Genomic DNA, 17,737 nt, shown 5'->3' on the forward strand with positions numbered 1-17,737 from the left:
TCCCTGTCCAACTCTAACCAAACCCTCATAACCCAGCTAACTCCGGATTCTCAAAGCTAGAACCATCAAAATTTAACTTGAGCCACCCGAAATAAGGGGGCTTCCAAGAGGAAGTAATCAGATCTGCCCTCTCAGAACCATACAAATCTACTTCTAGAATCTACTGAAGTCAGAACTTGAAAGAAGAGAGAACCCTCACCTAATATATTACAACTGAAATGATTGTGTGAAAAGTACATGCTACTTTTCAATAGCTTTGATTTTCAGTATCACACCTTGAAAATTTCAGAATTTTCATGCAACCCAAGGATCTTTTGACCCGAAAAATTATTGGAATTTTGAACTCAAAATTTTGGATGGAAGATTCAAAATATAGAATCTCTCTTTTTGCCTTTTCAAACTAGTTGTCCTTTGTGTTGCCTTTAGGCTTGCCAAGTGTGGTATGTGAGTGGGTTTGAAATCCAATTCAAGTTTTTAGTTCCACATTGGAAAGTTGAGGAGACTTTCACCTCCTTAAAATTGGAGATAAAGGTTTGGTCCTTTGAGGGGGCATTGGAATTTGTTAGGTGACCTAGTTTTAATGAACAAAAGTTCATAAAACACGCGCTCACATTGTGCCGGCCTGTGGCTCGAGTATCAAGTAAATAAAAAGTATCTTTTCATTTTAAAATGGTTTTGGTTTTCTTTAATTACCGGTAACCAATTTTAAGAAAAAAATATCTTGTGGTCTTAGTTCTTAAATGGATTTTAATTGTGTCATTTAAGTTTATTGCTGTTTTGTAACCACTTTGGGTGTGGTTTATCTTCTTCAAGTGACTTTTGGAGAAGAGAATTTTTCGTCTTAAGGGTCGCCTTCCACTCTATAAAGAGAGAGAAGTCCCAGCTCCAAAAACGAACGGTTTACAGAGAAACATTCTGATTTACAGAAAACCATATTTCTCCTTGAGTTTTTGCTCCTTCCTTAATATTTGTTCCTTGTGTGAGTATAATTCTAAGGTGATTTAAAGTGGACCAATAAGCGGGCGGCCTGTCTATTGGAGCCCGTAGGGATGTTTTATCTTAGAGCGTCGATTCACGAATCCTGGTTGCGGGGCGAACACAATTCTTAAGGAGAGTATAACCAAGTATCACAACTCAGTCGTTCTTCCTTCTTCCTTTAGCAATCAAATTTTGCAAAAGAGTTCTCTTCAGATGGATATGTGCAATACGCCTTCCCAAGTTTTATTTCGTATTCTGATTTTCAATAGCATTAAACTTTGGCTCGATTAGATAAAGATCAGTTCGTCTTATATATGAATTATCTAAATTATTTTATTATTTGCAACATAAAAAGGACAAATTCTGCAAGTTACGTCAAAGAAGATATTAACTGCACAACCATATATTTGATATTTACACAAAACCAGTTGTCTTTTCTTTTTTAATTGGCTCATGAGAGCTTTTTGGGAAATGTAATAATCATCTGACAGCTCTTTAAATACTGAAAGACAAGATGGTCTGTGGAAATATCAAAATATTGGTTGTGCTCATATCATTTCCCATGGAAAAATGCCAGATTGAAAGAAGAGGATATGATCCCCATCTCCATTATACGTTTGATGGCATTTAGGTGCGGAAAGGCAAGGGACGACGTTGATTTTTGAAAGTGGAGATGGGATGAAAGGACAGAAAAAAACGGACATTTCGATTTCCTGCAATTGATGTGACTTTGGCTGACCACAATTGTGTGGTTCATTGTTTTCCACGACTGTGAGATGTATTATCCAAACTATTTTGGGTCTTCTCTTAACTTCCCTTCCTCCCTTCACTCTGCTTCTATGCCCCGAAATATTCATTAATTTATGTTGGCAACAAAACCATGATTTCTCCCATCCTTTGAAAAAACTCATCTCTGTTTGTCTTGTTATCATGGCTTCAATGGCGTCCATGTCTAGATTCGTCCAGACCTATGGCGGATTGAAATCATATCAGGGTTTTAACAGACAGTGCTCTTATTTTTCTTCCAGGAGGAGACTTCAGACCCAACTGGGTATGCAGGGTTTTGCTTCTATTTAGGGTTTTTTGTTTGTTTTTGCTATATGAGCTATACTTTTCTCCCTGTTACCTATGTGGGCTTTCACTGGTGTTCTTGTTAGCTCTTTGCCTTTTGGGTTCTACTTATTTCCTGTTTTGCTCTGCATCTTTATGCTCTTCTTTTTCAGGTATTAGGAGTGGCTTTGCAGTATCCAGTGATGGAAAAAGTCATGGGATTGATACCTTTAGTCGGAGTGCAATTTTTGCCTACCCCACTCCTTTATCAATCGTTCCAACTTCAAAGTATGCCTAAAAATTTAATTGGTTTAGCTAAAAATTTAATTGGTTTAGAATATTAGTTTTCTTATTCATTTAAGATTTGTTTAGGGAAGAAACTTCAGATTGAGAGGTTCAATGATTAGAGATCATGTCTTGTCTAGTTAATCTGATATTCAGCACTGTACAGTTCTATCACAGCAGAAACTTAAAAACACAACAGAGAACTATAACATAGAAGATAATAGAAAAGGAGGGAGATAAAGAGGGAAAATTTGTTAACACAGACTTCTTATCTTTTTCTCCTCTCCTACTCGATCACACTTCTCTTACACTAGGTCTCTATCACATTCTTGCCTACTCTTATGTCTACAAGTAAATACCCCAAACTTTAAAATCACCCATGTTACACCCAAAATTGGTAACAGATAAGGCAGTGACGAAAGAGCTGATCAGGCGAATTCTAGCTGCCGAACTGATCGAAAGGCTATGTCCTGCACAGAGGAACACTCGGTCAGACGACCAACCCGGAGTGGTAGCTCCGGACGGGCCCTCCGATGCTTAAGTCAGTAATGGGCACAAATATAGAAACCAAAGCTATGAATAGTAAATTTTTGGGATTCGGTCCCCTACCTTGGCTTTTGTAAAGGCTATTTATAGTGGGGGCTTTGGGTATTGGATTGCCCTTTTACCCCTAGGGACAGGTGTTAACCCATCAGTGTACCAAACTCTATCCTTCCCTCTATTCCCCTGGATAGGTGTAGAGTTGTTTTTTTTTTTTTTTGAAATGGCAAGTATTATAAAAGAATCAGAAGGGACACCCGAAAGGAAAATCCCGAAGGTGTAGAGTTGTTATTGGACAAAGTTTCTACTTGATCCTTTCCTTTATAGCCTGTAATGACCTTAGTGCCCCTTGTGAGGTGTTGAGTGTGCGGGCCCTCCTTAGGGCCATGTGTCAGCGACGGATTGGGGTTGTCTTTTATACCCCATCAGTTGCCCCCCGATTCCTTGAGTCATTTTGATGACTTGGGGAAGCTTGATTGGATGCGCGCATAAGGGATGGTTTGATTCCCAGCTCAGAAGGGCCGCAGGCGAGTTGGACGATTTGATTTATCCAGAACGGCTGCAGACGCACTGGAGGTTCTTCAGATCGGCACCAGACGAACTGAAACATTTGCACTTTTTCAGAACGGCTTTAGACGATCTGAAACGTTTGCGCTTTGTTCGGAACGGCTTTGGACGATCTGAAACATTTGCGCTTGGTCAGAATGGCTTTGGACGATCTGAATTTTGTCGTTTAGTGGATTGCTTCATATCTTGAACGGCCTCAGACTATCTGAATTTTGTTGTTTAGTGGATTGCGTCATATCCTGAACGGCTTCAGACGATCTGAATTTTGTCGTTTTGTGGATTGCGTCATATCCTGAACAGCCTCAGACAATCTGAATTTTGTTGTTTAGTGGATTGCGTCATATCTTGAACGGCTTCAGATGATCTGAATTTTGTCATTTTGTGGATTACGTCATATCCTGAACGGCCTCAGACGATCTGAATTTTGTCGTTTAGTGCATTGCGTCATATCCCGAAGGGCTTTAGACGATCTGAATTTTGTCGTTTTGTGGATTGCATCATATCCTGAACGGCTTCAGACAATCTGAATTTTGTCGTTTTGCGGATTGCGTCATATCCTGAATGGCTTCAGACGATCTGAATTTTGTCGTCTTTGCGGATTACGTCATATCCTGAACGGTCTCAGACGATCTGAATTTTGTCATTTTGCGGATTGCGTCATATCCTGAACGACCTCAAACGATCTGAATTTTGTCTTTTTGCGGATTGCGTCATATCCTGAACGGCTTCAGACAATCTGAATTTTGTCGTTTTGCGGATTGCGTGACATCCTGAACGGCTTCAGACGATCTGAATTTTATCGTTTTGCGGATTGCATCATATCCTGAACGGCTTCAGATGATCTGAATTTTGTTTCGAACTACCACAATTGGTAATTTTTTCACGACACTTTTGATCAACACTTTTTTTAATATAAGTATTGTCGCTTAGTTTCTCGCGCCCCTTCATTAATGCATGGCCGCGTGGCAGGATGCGAGCGGTGAATACGGACGGTCTTCTGACAACTTTGCTTATAAAAGGATCCATGGGACTTCATTTTTTTATCATTCATTGGTTTTACTCTCTCTTTTGCTCTACCAGTGCTGTTTGAGGTCCTTGTTCGGCTCGTCTTTCGCTTGCCGCTGTTTGATTTCGGGGTCATTCCTTCACTTAGGTAATTTTTCAGTCCGTCTTTTTGCGTTGAACTTTTTCTTTTCTTCCCTTATGTGTAGTAGTTCTAGTTCAGAGTCTAGCTCTAGTTCGTCATTTAGAGAAACTTCCTCCTCGGACGAAACTAGTTTCGGCTCGTCCAAAAGGACGAGATCTGATTCGAATCTCAGGGGAGGCCAGCTCTCTTCTACAGAGATATACTCCTCAGCGTCAGCCATGAGATCTGCCAAGGAATGCGGATATCGCCGAGCTACTGCTTGCTGGAACTCGTTAGATTTGGCTCCAGCAAGGAGTGCGTTTGTGGTGGCGGATGGATCTAAATTCAGAACTTGAAGGGCTTCTCTGTTGAATTAGCTCACAAATGCTTTTAGAGACTCGCCTTCCGTGGTCTTCGACTGCTCATGAAGTGTCGAACCAGGGAAGTCTTCCCTGAATTCTTCGAAGGTGTCAATAGAATTCGGCTTTAAGCATGAATACCAATCTCTCGTGGCCACTGTTAGGGTGGTTGGAAAAGCTCTGCAAATGAATCCATCGGAAGCACCGTGGAGAATCATCATGGTTATGAACGTCTCTAAATGGTCTACTGGATCAGTGGTTCCACCGTAACGTGGGACCGGTGGCATTTTGAACCCTTGGAGTGTTGGTGCATGCAACACTTTATCCGTAAAGGGAGGTTTGCTTGAGAACGGCCTTGGGATGGATTGATTATGATCCTTTGCTAGCTCTTCAATTCAGTAATCTATTTCTTTGAATCTTCGTAGCATTGGATCAGTTCTCTTCTTCATTCGGCTAGCTGATCTGTTCCTTCTTTTCACAGTGGGACTTGCTGCTGAATCGGAATGACTCTCTGAGCTCTTTCGATGGTGCCGAGATCTTGCTTGTTCTGCACGGTCGTCCCTAGCCCGGTGTCTATGCACTGAATGGGACGGGGATCGATGATGGTGATGAGGCTCTGTTTGTGCATGCCTTATTCTAGAGTGATGGATTTGTCTTGAAGAGGAGTGGTGGGTTTGGTCACGACGGAGAGGTACAGGTTCTCCCACCGGGTGGTTCAGCCTTTCTTGTGGAGGCTGGGAAACTTCTGGAGGATGTTGTTGAGGGACTTGTTGGATTAGGTTTTTATACTGATCGACGAGGGTTGTCATCTGTTGGAAGAGGGTTTGGATTTCTCAGGTGTAGGAGCTGAAGCGGGAGTTGGGTGCTCTGAGTGAGCTGGACTCCGCTCTGCCGTTGTTGGAGGAACAACTACTTGCGAAGCGATTCGCTCGCTTCGAGCTATGCGATGTGATGCCGGTTGGACTGCTCGCGCAGAAGGTACTCGAGTACTCTTCCGGCCTGCCATTTTTAATGAGAATGAGAACAACTTTTAGTTCAGGTCCCACGGATGGCGCCAATCTGTTACGCCCAAAATTGGTAACAGATAAGGCAGTGACGAAAGAGCTAATCTGGCGAATTCTAGCCGCCGAACTGATCGAAAGGCTATCTCCTGCACAGAGGAACACCCGGTCAGACGACCAACCCGGAGTGGTAGCTTCGGACTGGCCCTCCGATGCTTAAGTCTATGGGCACAAATATAGAAACCAAAGCTATGAATAGTAAATTTTTGGGATTCGGTCCCCTACCTTGGCTTTTGTGAAGGCTATTTATAGTGGGGGCTCTGGGTATTGGATTACCCTTTTACCCCTGGGGACAGGTGTTAGCCCATTAGTGGACCAAACTCCTCTATCCTTCCCTCTATACCTCTGGATAGGTGTAGAGTTGTTATTCGACAAAGTTTCTACTTGATCCTTTCCTTTTTAGGCTGTAATGACCTTAGTGCCCCTTGTGAGGTGTTGATTGTGCGGGCCCTCCTTAGGTCCACGTGTCAGCAGCTGATTGTGGTTGTCTTTTATACCCCATCAACCCATATATCTTATTTTTATTTCCTGCTCCAACTTAAGAAAGCTTGGTAAACAGCTCAACATAAGTTAGAAATGATCTTAACACTCCCCCCTTACTGCTAAGTCAAAATTCGCATCTCCAAAGTTATGTTGTCAATCTATCATTTGAAGTAGTTGTTAAGGCCATTTTAAGTTTCAACTGCTGTGTACCAAATGCATTATGGGTTGGCTTTCCACGCACTGTGCCTGTTCAACCAAATAAGTGTCTGCACTTCCAAGGACCATGCCTTGTTTCTTTTAACCTTTTGCTTTTGATCCAAAGTATAAATCCATTTTCAGTCATGCCTGAAGCTTCAAATTCATTTTCGATATCATAGACATCAAGATTTATCACCACCAGATCCACCACCACCAATCCCATCAACCACATCATCAATAGTTGATATGGAATTTTGCATCTCCTTAAACTCTGTCTATTACTGCAATCAACCTATGGCTCGGTCTGGTTTGCCAGCTGTGAGTACATTTCTTTCTGCGTGCCTCTGTTTTTGCTACAGTGTCTGTCTTGGGCCAGTGATGCCCTGAGTATTCTCTTTCTACTCCATCTTATCCAATTGAATTGAGCTTCAAAATGTCATTAACCTTGCTGAACTGATAGCACAATTGTCGCCAATGGAAACCGAAAGACTCGTCGCCACCCGCACCTTGCTAGTTCCTGTTATCTTTCAAAAATGACTTGGCAACAATTGCAACTTTCAAGATCAACCGAACAAACTAGCTTGATGTGATTGCTCAAAATTGCTCCCCTTACATTCATGATTTTCATTTGTGAAATTAATTGAAACAGAATTACATTAATGTATTGAAAAAGACAGAGGGAAGTATTTCACCACATTCACAGAGAATTCACTTTCCATCAATCTAGCATCCCAGTGTCCTTGACCATGATACATGGAACAGTTGGAAGTGTTGGAAAGCCTCTCACTATCAACCTCAATGTCACATTCATTGGTATCTACATCATCAACTTCTTCTTTACATCATCAAATTCTTCCAGTTCATATTTACATGCGGTTTCAACATCAATAGGTTATGCCAAGGACCATCTCTGATTTGTTCAGCTCTTGGTACTGCAGACATGTGGGGATGTTGGGCCTTTGGCTGGCATTATTTCTTGCAACAGTTTGGTGCATATGGTCGGAAAGAAACGAAAGAACATTTTAGGGCTTTCCTTCTAAAGAAACCATTATTCGTTGGGACCTTGCTAGAGAATTTTTTTCTGATTATACGTTCCAAGATTTCATCTGTAAGTGAGAATTGATCATAATGGAAAGAATCCCCCAGAAGGAAAGATCGGCAGTTTGGAGTACATCATAGGGAATGCCATCAAACTTAACTTTGTTGGCTATTCACTTGGAAATCAGGGTTAAGTAGAGGTTAGATATGTTTTTAGAGATAACAATGGTGAGATCCTTTTCGCTTATTTGGGCCCCATTGGAAGATCCGTCTTCAATGAGGTGGAAGTAACAGCTATTTTCACCGGCATTAGAATTGTCAGAAATCAGTTTCAGGTTTTTATTGTTATTGAAGGGATCTCATTGATTGTCATCTCGCTGGCGGAAGTAGTTCGGGTTCTTGGCATTTACCTTTCTTTATGATGGCATAGTGGACGGTTGTAAAGACATAGATGGCATTCCTAGATTAGCGGCCAACAAGCTAGCTGATTTGTTAGCCACATCGGGTGTGTGTTGGGCTCGTTATACGAGGGGCAACGATTGCCCCCTTGTAATCTATTTATCTCCATGGTGCCGACCCTAGGTGCCTGACACTCCAAGCCTAAAAATTCAGAAACGGGGACATACTTGTACGCATATACATATAAAATTACTGATTATAAATCATGATTTGCCACAAGATAAATATATATTCATTTAAAAAACTAATAAATTTTAAGATTAAGCAACTACGGGTGTAAAATAAATATTAGATACTCTAATTGCAATGCAATCATCCATCTAATCTAGTTCTCTTTAGTCTTCAATATGCAACGGAAAAGAAACTCCAATAGGATAAGAATTAATAGTTATATTAATAAAGAGTTATATAAAAAATAGTTAAACACAATATTAAATAGCATAACAGTATTCAGATTTGACATGGTGCAAAATTTTGTTGACCCACCACATTAAATCTGATACTTCTAGCACTACGTTTACCAGTGTCAAAAGGGGTTTTGGCACGTGTGGACATGCATATCAACAATAAATTCAAAGTGTCAGCTAAGTCATAGATTTTTCTCTGTTAATCTAGATAAAATTTCAAAGAAAAAAAGTGTGCTCAAATATTTTAATGTATTGTTCCCAAAATTTGAAGAACCTCATGTTTACTTTTACAGTTGTTTTCTTCCATGCCACTTTGTGAAAACTTGATGCAATCTTCGCCAATCAATTGTCAGATCAAATCCTTGGAGATAATCTTTAACTATGAAACTCCAAAACTCAAAACTTCCAAAAACTTCCCCCCGTAGATCTACCTTGCTTCATTGATTTTGATATCTTTCTTCAATCGTCATTGGTTGACATTTGAACTATTCCTTGAACTACTAAGTAGCATTAGTATGACCAACACTTGCAAAATATGTGTTCCATTACTGAATCCATCAAAACCATTGATCAACGGAAACTAAAGCCATCTCTCTCTCTCTCTCTCTCTCTCTCTCTCTCTCTCTCTCTCTCTCTCTCTCTCTCTCTCTCCCTCCTACAATGCACATGTATGAGCATGACTTATAAAGCTTTCTTTCTCTGAAAAAGTTTTAAATCCCCAGAAACGACGACGATACATAGAAAGAAATATAAAAAGAACTTGTATACCTGTTTTTTTTTTCTTTTTTGAAGTTCTACATAGCAGTGTTAGTTCATGCTCTTACTGGTCAGTCTTAGAAGCAAAGAGCAAGTCTGAGTCCAGATCTGTGTTGCTGAGCCAAGCCTCTTATAGTAATCCTTTGCCAAATTGTTATCCCATATCCTAGCAGGAAATGACCAGTTTATCCCATACCAGATTCTGTTGTGCAGACAATTTGTTGCCTTAAGCTTGATGATGTAGTCAGGGACGGAGGCACATATAGCATGAGGGGGACACTGCCCCCCCCCCCCCCACCACCAATGATTTGAAAAATCCCATTAAAGGTCCATGCACATCCATTCATGCATAGGTAGTATAGTGGCTATGGCCCCCCCAATGCCTAATGCAGGCAAATGTAAATTAGCCTGCCCCCCCCTCCGCAAGTGTAAATTCCTGGCTCCGCCCCTGGATGTAGTAGTTAGCTTTTAACAACATCATAGACATTCTTATGTGATATGGGAAGTTTTCCGTCATTAGTAGCCACTTTTAATTTTTAAACAATGGTGATGTCTGTTATAATCATGTGTCAAAATATTCAGTTTTTGTCAGCCACTGGGAATATACCACGGCAATGCTCCTGCCCTTTTCCAGCTTGATACCTAGGTAGTTGGTTCTTGGTGGTATACCGCCGCTCTCTGCTAACTAGTAAGTAGTCAATTCTTAAATGAAATTACATGCCCCTACCACTAGAATAGTCAGTTTTTCCAGTGATAATCAAGTCTTACTGGAGTCAGCGTTTTGTGACACCTTCCGCTGGAACTATTAGTTCTCACCTATATGCCTATTTACTAGAATCTATAATTTCAGACACATTTCTTTAATTTTTTTATTTCATAGCCTGATTTTTTTTTACAACTAATTTGTCAGGACCCGCCAATTTTATTGCAAAGCTGATGCAAACGTCTCTGGGGCTGTTCCTAGCAGCACCCCTAGTGAAATGAGCCTGTATGAGAGAATTGTTGAATTGTTGACGACTCTTTTTCCATTGTGGGTATGTTTACATTACTGTTGAATCCTGTGATTGAATTCCACATTTTTTCTCTTTTTCCCGTTTCACATTATGGGTGTAGTTTTCTACGATATTTGTATGATTGAGATAGTCTGAATCCATTCATTGGTTTTGGCAGGTTATATTGGGCACAATTATTGGAATTTACAAGCCATCTGCAGTAACCTTTTTGTCTTCTTTCTGTTAATTTTGTGAACAATACTCATCTGCGATCCACTTGGTTTGGTTGCACAATTTTGGGCTTAAACCCACGTTATCTGAAATGTAGGCCGTTGATTATTTTGAGTGCTTTTATCGTCCTGCAGGTTACTTGGTTAGAAACTGACCTTTTTACCGTTGGCTTGGGTTTCCTGATGCTTTCAATGGGGCTGACCCTGACATTTGAGGATTTCAGAAGATGTATGCGAAACCCATGGACTGTAAGTTGCCACGTCTTTTTAGATCCTTGGATTTTATAAGTAACATATCTATCAGTTAAAATGTTCTCCTTTTTTTCTCCTATTTGCATCTCAGTGGTTTATTTATTTTCAGGTGGGTGTTGGATTTCTTGCTCAGTACTTAATTAAACCTATGCTAGGCTTTTTTATCGCAATGGTATGTCTTTGACCACTTATTTAGCATAAATTTTCTGTTTTTTCTTGTTGAGATTCTATGCTGTCAAATTTGGATATTTCTGGCATGTTTCTCTATATTGTGATGCTGGGAATTCAATTGGATGATGCTCAGATTTCAGATCAAATGATCAATGAAATTGACTAGGTTTTAGCAGGATTGCTTTGCAATCACATTTTGATTTCTAAGTCTTATGAACCTTCTCTGTCTCCATTGATATGCTTCTCAATTGGACTGGTACAGTGCCAGAATGATAGGATTTATCTGGCCATAGTTATCATATAACTGTTCCCACAAGAATATGAAGCAGAAAGTGCAATTCCCTTTTTTTTTTTGAGGGTTTGTGATATTGTACGAGTAGATCGTCATTTACGACGCAATCTTAGAAGTCTGTCAAAGTTGACCCGACCAATTAGAGACAATTTTTTTTTTTTTTTTCGAATGGCCCAACTAGAGACAATTTCGCCTCCAACTACTTTTGCTTGTGGAGAATGATGGCTTTTAGGATGATAAATGACTCCAAATTAGATTGATCTAGAGAAATGAGGTCAGTGCCTTTAGTTCTTAACAAGGAAGCAGGATTCTTCCCTGGGAGCCTTCGATTCCCGCTTTCGATTCCCGTTTCGATTCCCGCTCTGGCAACCTTGGTTCTTAATGTAAGAGTATCTTTGTTTACATGCATTCCTGAGGAAGAATTGATGCAAGTAAGGGGCTTGTAATTAAATTACAGCCACAGACCCATGGTTAACCAAGATTAACTAAGTTAACTTGCTGGACATTTCTGGATTTATTTTATTTCAGACCAACATCAAGATCTGTTTCCATAAGTCTATCAATTTCAGAAATCAATACTTTAGGCCTTCCCATAGATTTGCTTCAATAACTTCAGCCCTGGTCTATCAATCCAGATGAAGATTTGAAGAGTCTGCTCTAAAATCAATGTCTCCACAATAAATCACAGATCTAAATTTTAGAACACAGAAAGCTATTGGCGGGAAGACACATGCTGCAAGGATGATGGCCATGTATATAGGAAATCTAGGGAAAAGGCGCAGAACAATGGAAGCTGCCAAAAGTGCTATTTCTAAAAGGGTGGGTTCAGAGTTCAGACACTGTAAGCAGTGAAAGAATTCAATCCTAAAGTAGATTTCAAGCTTGGGGAGGTTCAGAACAGAATACATTTTGGGGCTCAAGATGATTCTGTTAAATTTGAGATATGTTGTCGGAATGCAATTTCCCTGGAATTCAAGTTTTCTGCTGCTATCATTTTGTACATGGGGAATTTTTAATGAGCACAACTCATGTTATATTTAAGGTCTTATGAGATTGTATTAACTGAGAACTAAAATTTCTGCTTCCTATGTTGCTAAACTAATATAATTTCTGTGCACATCCGTCATAAATGTTGGTTGTTATGTGGCTTCTGAATGTTGTCATTTGGTGTAAAAGTCTGGATGAAGTTCAAATTGTATTATGTTGGTTGATGCGTCAACATCCATGTGTGTTTTGTTGCTAAATTTAATCTATCTGATCTACAGACTTTGAAACTGTCTGCCCCTCTTGCAACTGGTCTTATTTTGGTCTCATGTTGCCCCGGAGGCCAGGCATCAAACGTTGCTACCTATATATCCAAGGGAAATGTGGCTCTTTCAGTTCTCATGACTACGTAAGTCTAACTTACACATCACACTTGATCATTCAGTGGTTGTTTTTCGTTTTCTGTGGAAGATAATAAAATATTTGACCGAAATGGTCCATCGTAGTGGGTTCTATTTTCCGCATAATCACTAGATGATGTTGGTGTTGTTTTTATCCTTACATTTTCATACATGTTAGCCAGCGTTTTCAAAGGGGTAACCGAGAGGCAAAGCATACAACCCTCTTGTGAGGCGAGGTGTAAGCCTCACAATTTTTCTGATATTTTAGATAAAAATTTAAAAATTAAGAAAAATACCATAGAATTGCTATAAATTCTATAAAAAAAGAATTGTACTTCACTTCCAAGCAGAAATTGTCATCCAACCATCATTCACCAACGAACAGAAAGTGTGAACTCCATCTAAAAAGATAGTAAAGCATTTGACAGTCAATTAGGGGTTTAGTGCGAGTTTACAAATATCAAAAAGCTGCTACGATATAGCTTAACAAGTTCACATTACAATTCCACGGTAGAAGTAGAAAACACAAATGAAAATGTGTAAATATCTATAGCAAAGCATGCCACCTCAAGAATCTAAGTCTTCATCTTCAATCACTTCATCCACATCCACTTCACCCGTATAATAAATATCTTCATTATCTCCACCGTATTAACTGTCACCTTCATCATCATATTTCTTTTCCTCATTTGCTACAACCTTACCTCTTATCTGCATTTATGTGCACAATTGTTTCTTATAATATATAACTTAAAAAGTCAAAACACGAACTAAAGTATAGATTTTATATAACTATACTCACTGTGGAGCAATACTCTTTCTCCTCTTAAGCTGAAAAGTAGAACCAAAACTACTATCGATCGACGGCGATAGTAGTGGAGCTGATACATTAGCTGAATTGAAGAGAATAGATTGAATTACAGTAACACCTAGCACCATGTCGTTATCATCAATCTAACTAGGACCACCAGAGAGAAGATGCTCTTCTTTCTCGGCAATAAACTCATCGTCGAAATCATGTGATCGACCGAAATTGGATCAGTGTTCTACTTCCTCTTACTTCTTTCTTGTCCCTTGGTGTTATACATGTAGATTAGAGCATAATATTTTTCTTGCTCCTGACGATTTCACTATCCTATTTACCTATCATTGACATAATTTGAAATTCATCGATCTTATTCACTACAAAAGTTCTTGAGAATTTAGCTAGAAAATAGAAACTCACTGCATCTAAAGTATCCCAATTCCTCTTGCTGCCTGAAGCGCTACGTGTGAGGCTTAGGTCTCGCGCAACAAAGCTCGCTTAATGTAGTGTCCTGGACAGAAAGCAAATCCACGTATCAGCTAATGTGCACGCAACTGCTTTAGAAGTTCAGATTTTAGTAGATAAATAATAAAGAAGTCTAATAGAGAATTTTATAACATTTGTCCATTTTATGGTTGGTTGATATCGTTGACTTTTTTTCGACAGATCTTTCCCTATTTCATTGCCTTGTGAATTCGCCTTTTGTCCAATGGTGTTGATGTGTTGATTGCTGGTGTCTTAATAGTTAATACTACTACTTGTACTTGTTTGCTCAATGTCAAGGAATTCTCTTATACCTAAATAATAAAGGATAATACATTGTTACACATGCCATTTCAAAAAACAATACCTTGTTACACATGTAACAGTTAGCAAGATTTTATACAGTTCCTAAGCATTCCATATAAAGTTACATTTAACAACTTAAATAACAATTTTTCTTATAATTTGTATGCATCAAATGAATTAATTCTCCAAATGTATTGAGTCTTTGGACAAAACTAAACCAATTTATGATTGAACAATTGAGTATGCAAATATAGTGAACAGAAATGAAGAAACTGGTGCCACAGGTGCCACACTGAATACTGGGAGTTCAAATATGTTGGGCACCTCCTGAATTAATAACAAACCAAACTGACTTGCAAACCTGACAGTTATTGTTAACAGCGCAGAGTCATGTTCTTTTTTATCGTATGTGTCAACTTTCACAAGTACACTTTGAGAAAGTAATGGCTGACTCCAATTTTCACATCTCATAGGTTTGTAGTTTTTAATTCGAGCCTTCTCACTAGAAGGTGTTTAGTATATGGGTTAATTACTTAATTGGTTACAGTTTTGTTTGTCTCATCTAAATAGAACAATGAGTAATATTTATCATCTACTAAAGCATGTCAATTTGTTAACATGTTTGATGATAACATGTTTATGCATGCTCGTTTTTTTTGTAACTTTCTTTTGGTCTTATTGATTTTGTACTTATAAATCTTGATTCCTGCACATACATTTAATTTCGGGCGATGATATTCACTCCCCCTGCAGTACGCAGTCACACCCCTTATAACGTCAACAGTGGGCAACTTTAACGTCTCTTGATGTCAAAATCACGTTAAAGGGGAGCGAATGCTTAGTGCAGGGGGAGTGAAAATATCATTGCCCTTAATTTCCTGATAAATCACGATTAACCATTTTATTTTTATGGAATCTTGTAGTTGTTCAACAATTGGTGCTATTATTATGACACCACTTCTTACAAAGCTACTTGCGGGTCAGCTTGTTCCCGTCGATGCAGCGGTAAGAAATTGCACATTTCATGATCACTGTTGGATAGACATTAGGTTTTTTACTCGGGGCCCTGGAAAGCCCAAAACAGTGTGACGTATGTAGAAGAATAAGTTCAAGAAAAAAACTGTCTAGATGCCTAAAATGAAATCAAACTATATCCAGCATATTAATAATACTAAATACAAATGAAAAGACGTATTAAGGTTTTCTCCTAATAGCCATATTTACACATTTTGGGCACGCGTGTCTGATAGCCTTTTCCTCAGCAAAACGAGAGTGTCATTCTTACATATATTTGAAGTTAAAAAAGTGTTTTATGTGGAGCTGTCCCTTTAATCTCAGATGCCTACCTCCTGCTTACCATATAAAGTTTAAACTGTATTTTCTATCCTCAGGGCCTGGCCATCAGCACTTTCCAGGTTGTTTTGGTGCCGACTATTGTTGGAGGTAACCCAAAGATCTTTTAATAAACTTCATTAAACATTATTCTGCATATCCACGTCATTGTTTTCTATGTAAATGCTAACCCAATATGATTTATGTGGCAGTATTAGCGCATGAGTATTTCCCAAAGTTTACTGAAAGAATAATCACACTCACACCGTTGATTGGGGTTATCCTGACGACTCTTCTTTGTGCGAGTCCTGTAAGCGCACAAAATTTCTGATTATGTATTTTTTCAGTTTTTATGTGACTATGAGTGGGCTTATATTTATATTGACCCTTAAGTATCCAGTTCATTCTTTTGCTAACAGTAGCTTTATATGAGAGCTAACTTTGGATTATTTTTGTTTCCAAGATTGGGCAAGTTTCGGAAGTTTTAAAGGCTCAAGGGACACAACTAATAGTTCCTGTATTCCTCCTACATGTTGCTGCATTTGGTCTTGGTTATTGGCTTTCTAGATTATCATCATTTGGTGAATCAACTTCTCGTACCATTTCCATCGAAACCGGTATGCAGGTATCATCTATTCTCTCTGGAAATGCCTTTCTAGTTTTCTTTTACGATGTATACTTATAGGGATTTAGATAATGGAGTAAATGAAATTTGACAGTAACGTAAGCAAGTTTATCCATATTCCATACCAATTTATAAAATCAAATTTCCATCGTAGAACCGTTTGATGGGCCTCTACCTGCTTGGTACTTGTGATACATTGAATATTTGAGTGTCTATTCAATAGCCAGAACTTTTAAATGTTGATGTAGACATGGCATGCACATTATCTTGTGTAGGTTGTGTCTGCATCTTCTATGTTCTCTTCCCTAAGATGGTAGGCCACAAAAGAGCTCAAGTGTATTCTTGTTGATATCTCGAAGCATCGAGGAAATACAGTGCTACGATCCTATACGGAACACGACTGAAAAGAATTATGTGCAAGTGGGCTGCTAGTCAACATGGCTTTGCCCATGAACCTACTTTCAAGAGTACTCAGATTCTGTCGAAAACTATGCTACATGGAGATTTTCTTCTTTATCCTTGTTCTTTTTTTTGTGATATATTCCTGCATAGAGATATTGAATGACTCAGTATTGGTATTTGATTTTTTTTTTCTGCAGAGCTCCGCACTTGGGTTTTTACTTGCCCAAAAGCACTTCACTAATCCTCTTGTTGCTGTTCCTTCAGCTGTCAGCGTTGTATGCATGGCGGTACACTTCTTACTTTCATGAAACCAATAATCAATCAATCTTGCTCCTCACCTTGTGGAAGCCTCTTGCTGAATTGTCATACCATTTCCTTCCCTACAGCTAGGTGGGAGTGTTCTTGCTGTTTTTTGGAGGAACATGCCAATTCCTGCTAATGACAAGGATGATTTCAAAGAGTGAAGAATTTCAGCCTTTCCTCAGGTACATTTATTCCAAAATGATTAGGAATGAGTTGAATTGCTCTTTTGTTGGTAAGATTTTGTAGGAAATGTTGCTATTGCATTTGTCCCCTTGAAATCTCAATTGGGGACATAACGTCACCTAACTGTCATTCCTTAATCAGAATTTTGTATCTTCATTTTAGAATTCTTTTTATACTGGCTTTCTTTGAATCCTTATCACCAGAGCCCGCAAAGGATTAGGAAATGCATTCCTTAACCACGTCAGCTATTTGTGATTTGGATACATAAGAAGGGTAGGGGTGTCAATGGATCCAGACGGTCCGATGGACCATCCGAATCTGAACTTTAATGAACGAGATATAAGCATACCAAGAGGGTCCATGGGCATATTTCGGATTCCCAACCACATGATCCGAAAATTTTCGGATCAGATCCACGCATGCTGCGAAAGTCCTTAGGGACAGTCACGATCCGAAATCATCTTACAGAAATACCCTCAAAATAATTACAACATCAATGTTAGGTGGGGGTATTCTCGTCAAAATAGCCATATTCTTTTAGTAGTTATCAGTTTCCATCTTTTTTGAACGAAATCTCCTTTTTCCTTTTCGAAATAAATCTCCTCTTCCTTCCTATGTAAGTAACCCTTCCCCATTTGTGGAACGAACATCTCATCTTCATATCGGTAA

General features: G+C 39.1%; 1 protein-coding gene across 2 annotated transcripts; it reads left to right on the forward strand.

Annotated features, from left to right (window-relative positions):
- Positions 1–1,541: 1,541 nt before the first annotated feature.
- On the forward strand, positions 1,542–17,232 carry LOC143847026 (sodium/pyruvate cotransporter BASS2, chloroplastic-like). 2 transcript variants are annotated; one of them, XM_077355681.1, is made up of 13 exons: positions 1,551–2,029; positions 2,202–2,316; positions 10,218–10,341; positions 10,478–10,519; positions 10,665–10,778; positions 10,891–10,953; positions 12,510–12,637; positions 15,147–15,228; positions 15,615–15,666; positions 15,768–15,865; positions 16,019–16,180; positions 16,780–16,869; positions 16,969–17,232. In XM_077355681.1, exons 1-13 carry the CDS (start codon positions 1,909–1,911, stop codon positions 17,044–17,046), a joined length of 1,269 nt encoding a protein of 422 aa, XP_077211796.1. In that variant the 5' UTR covers positions 1,551–1,908; the 3' UTR covers positions 17,047–17,232. The 2 variants fall into 2 exon arrangements, with proteins under 2 accessions (XP_077211806.1, XP_077211796.1); XM_077355691.1 differs by lacking the exons at positions 16,780–16,869; positions 16,969–17,232 and adding an exon at positions 16,456–16,613 and having other exon boundaries at positions 1,542–2,029.
- The last annotated feature ends 505 nt before the right edge of the window (positions 17,233–17,737 follow it).

The sequence above is a fragment of the Tasmannia lanceolata genome, unplaced genomic scaffold (assembly GCF_043159265.1).
Source record: "Tasmannia lanceolata isolate RefF3 unplaced genomic scaffold, GAP_Taslan_0.1 ptg000003l, whole genome shotgun sequence".
Classification (NCBI taxonomy): Eukaryota; Viridiplantae; Streptophyta; class Magnoliopsida; order Canellales; family Winteraceae; genus Tasmannia; species Tasmannia lanceolata.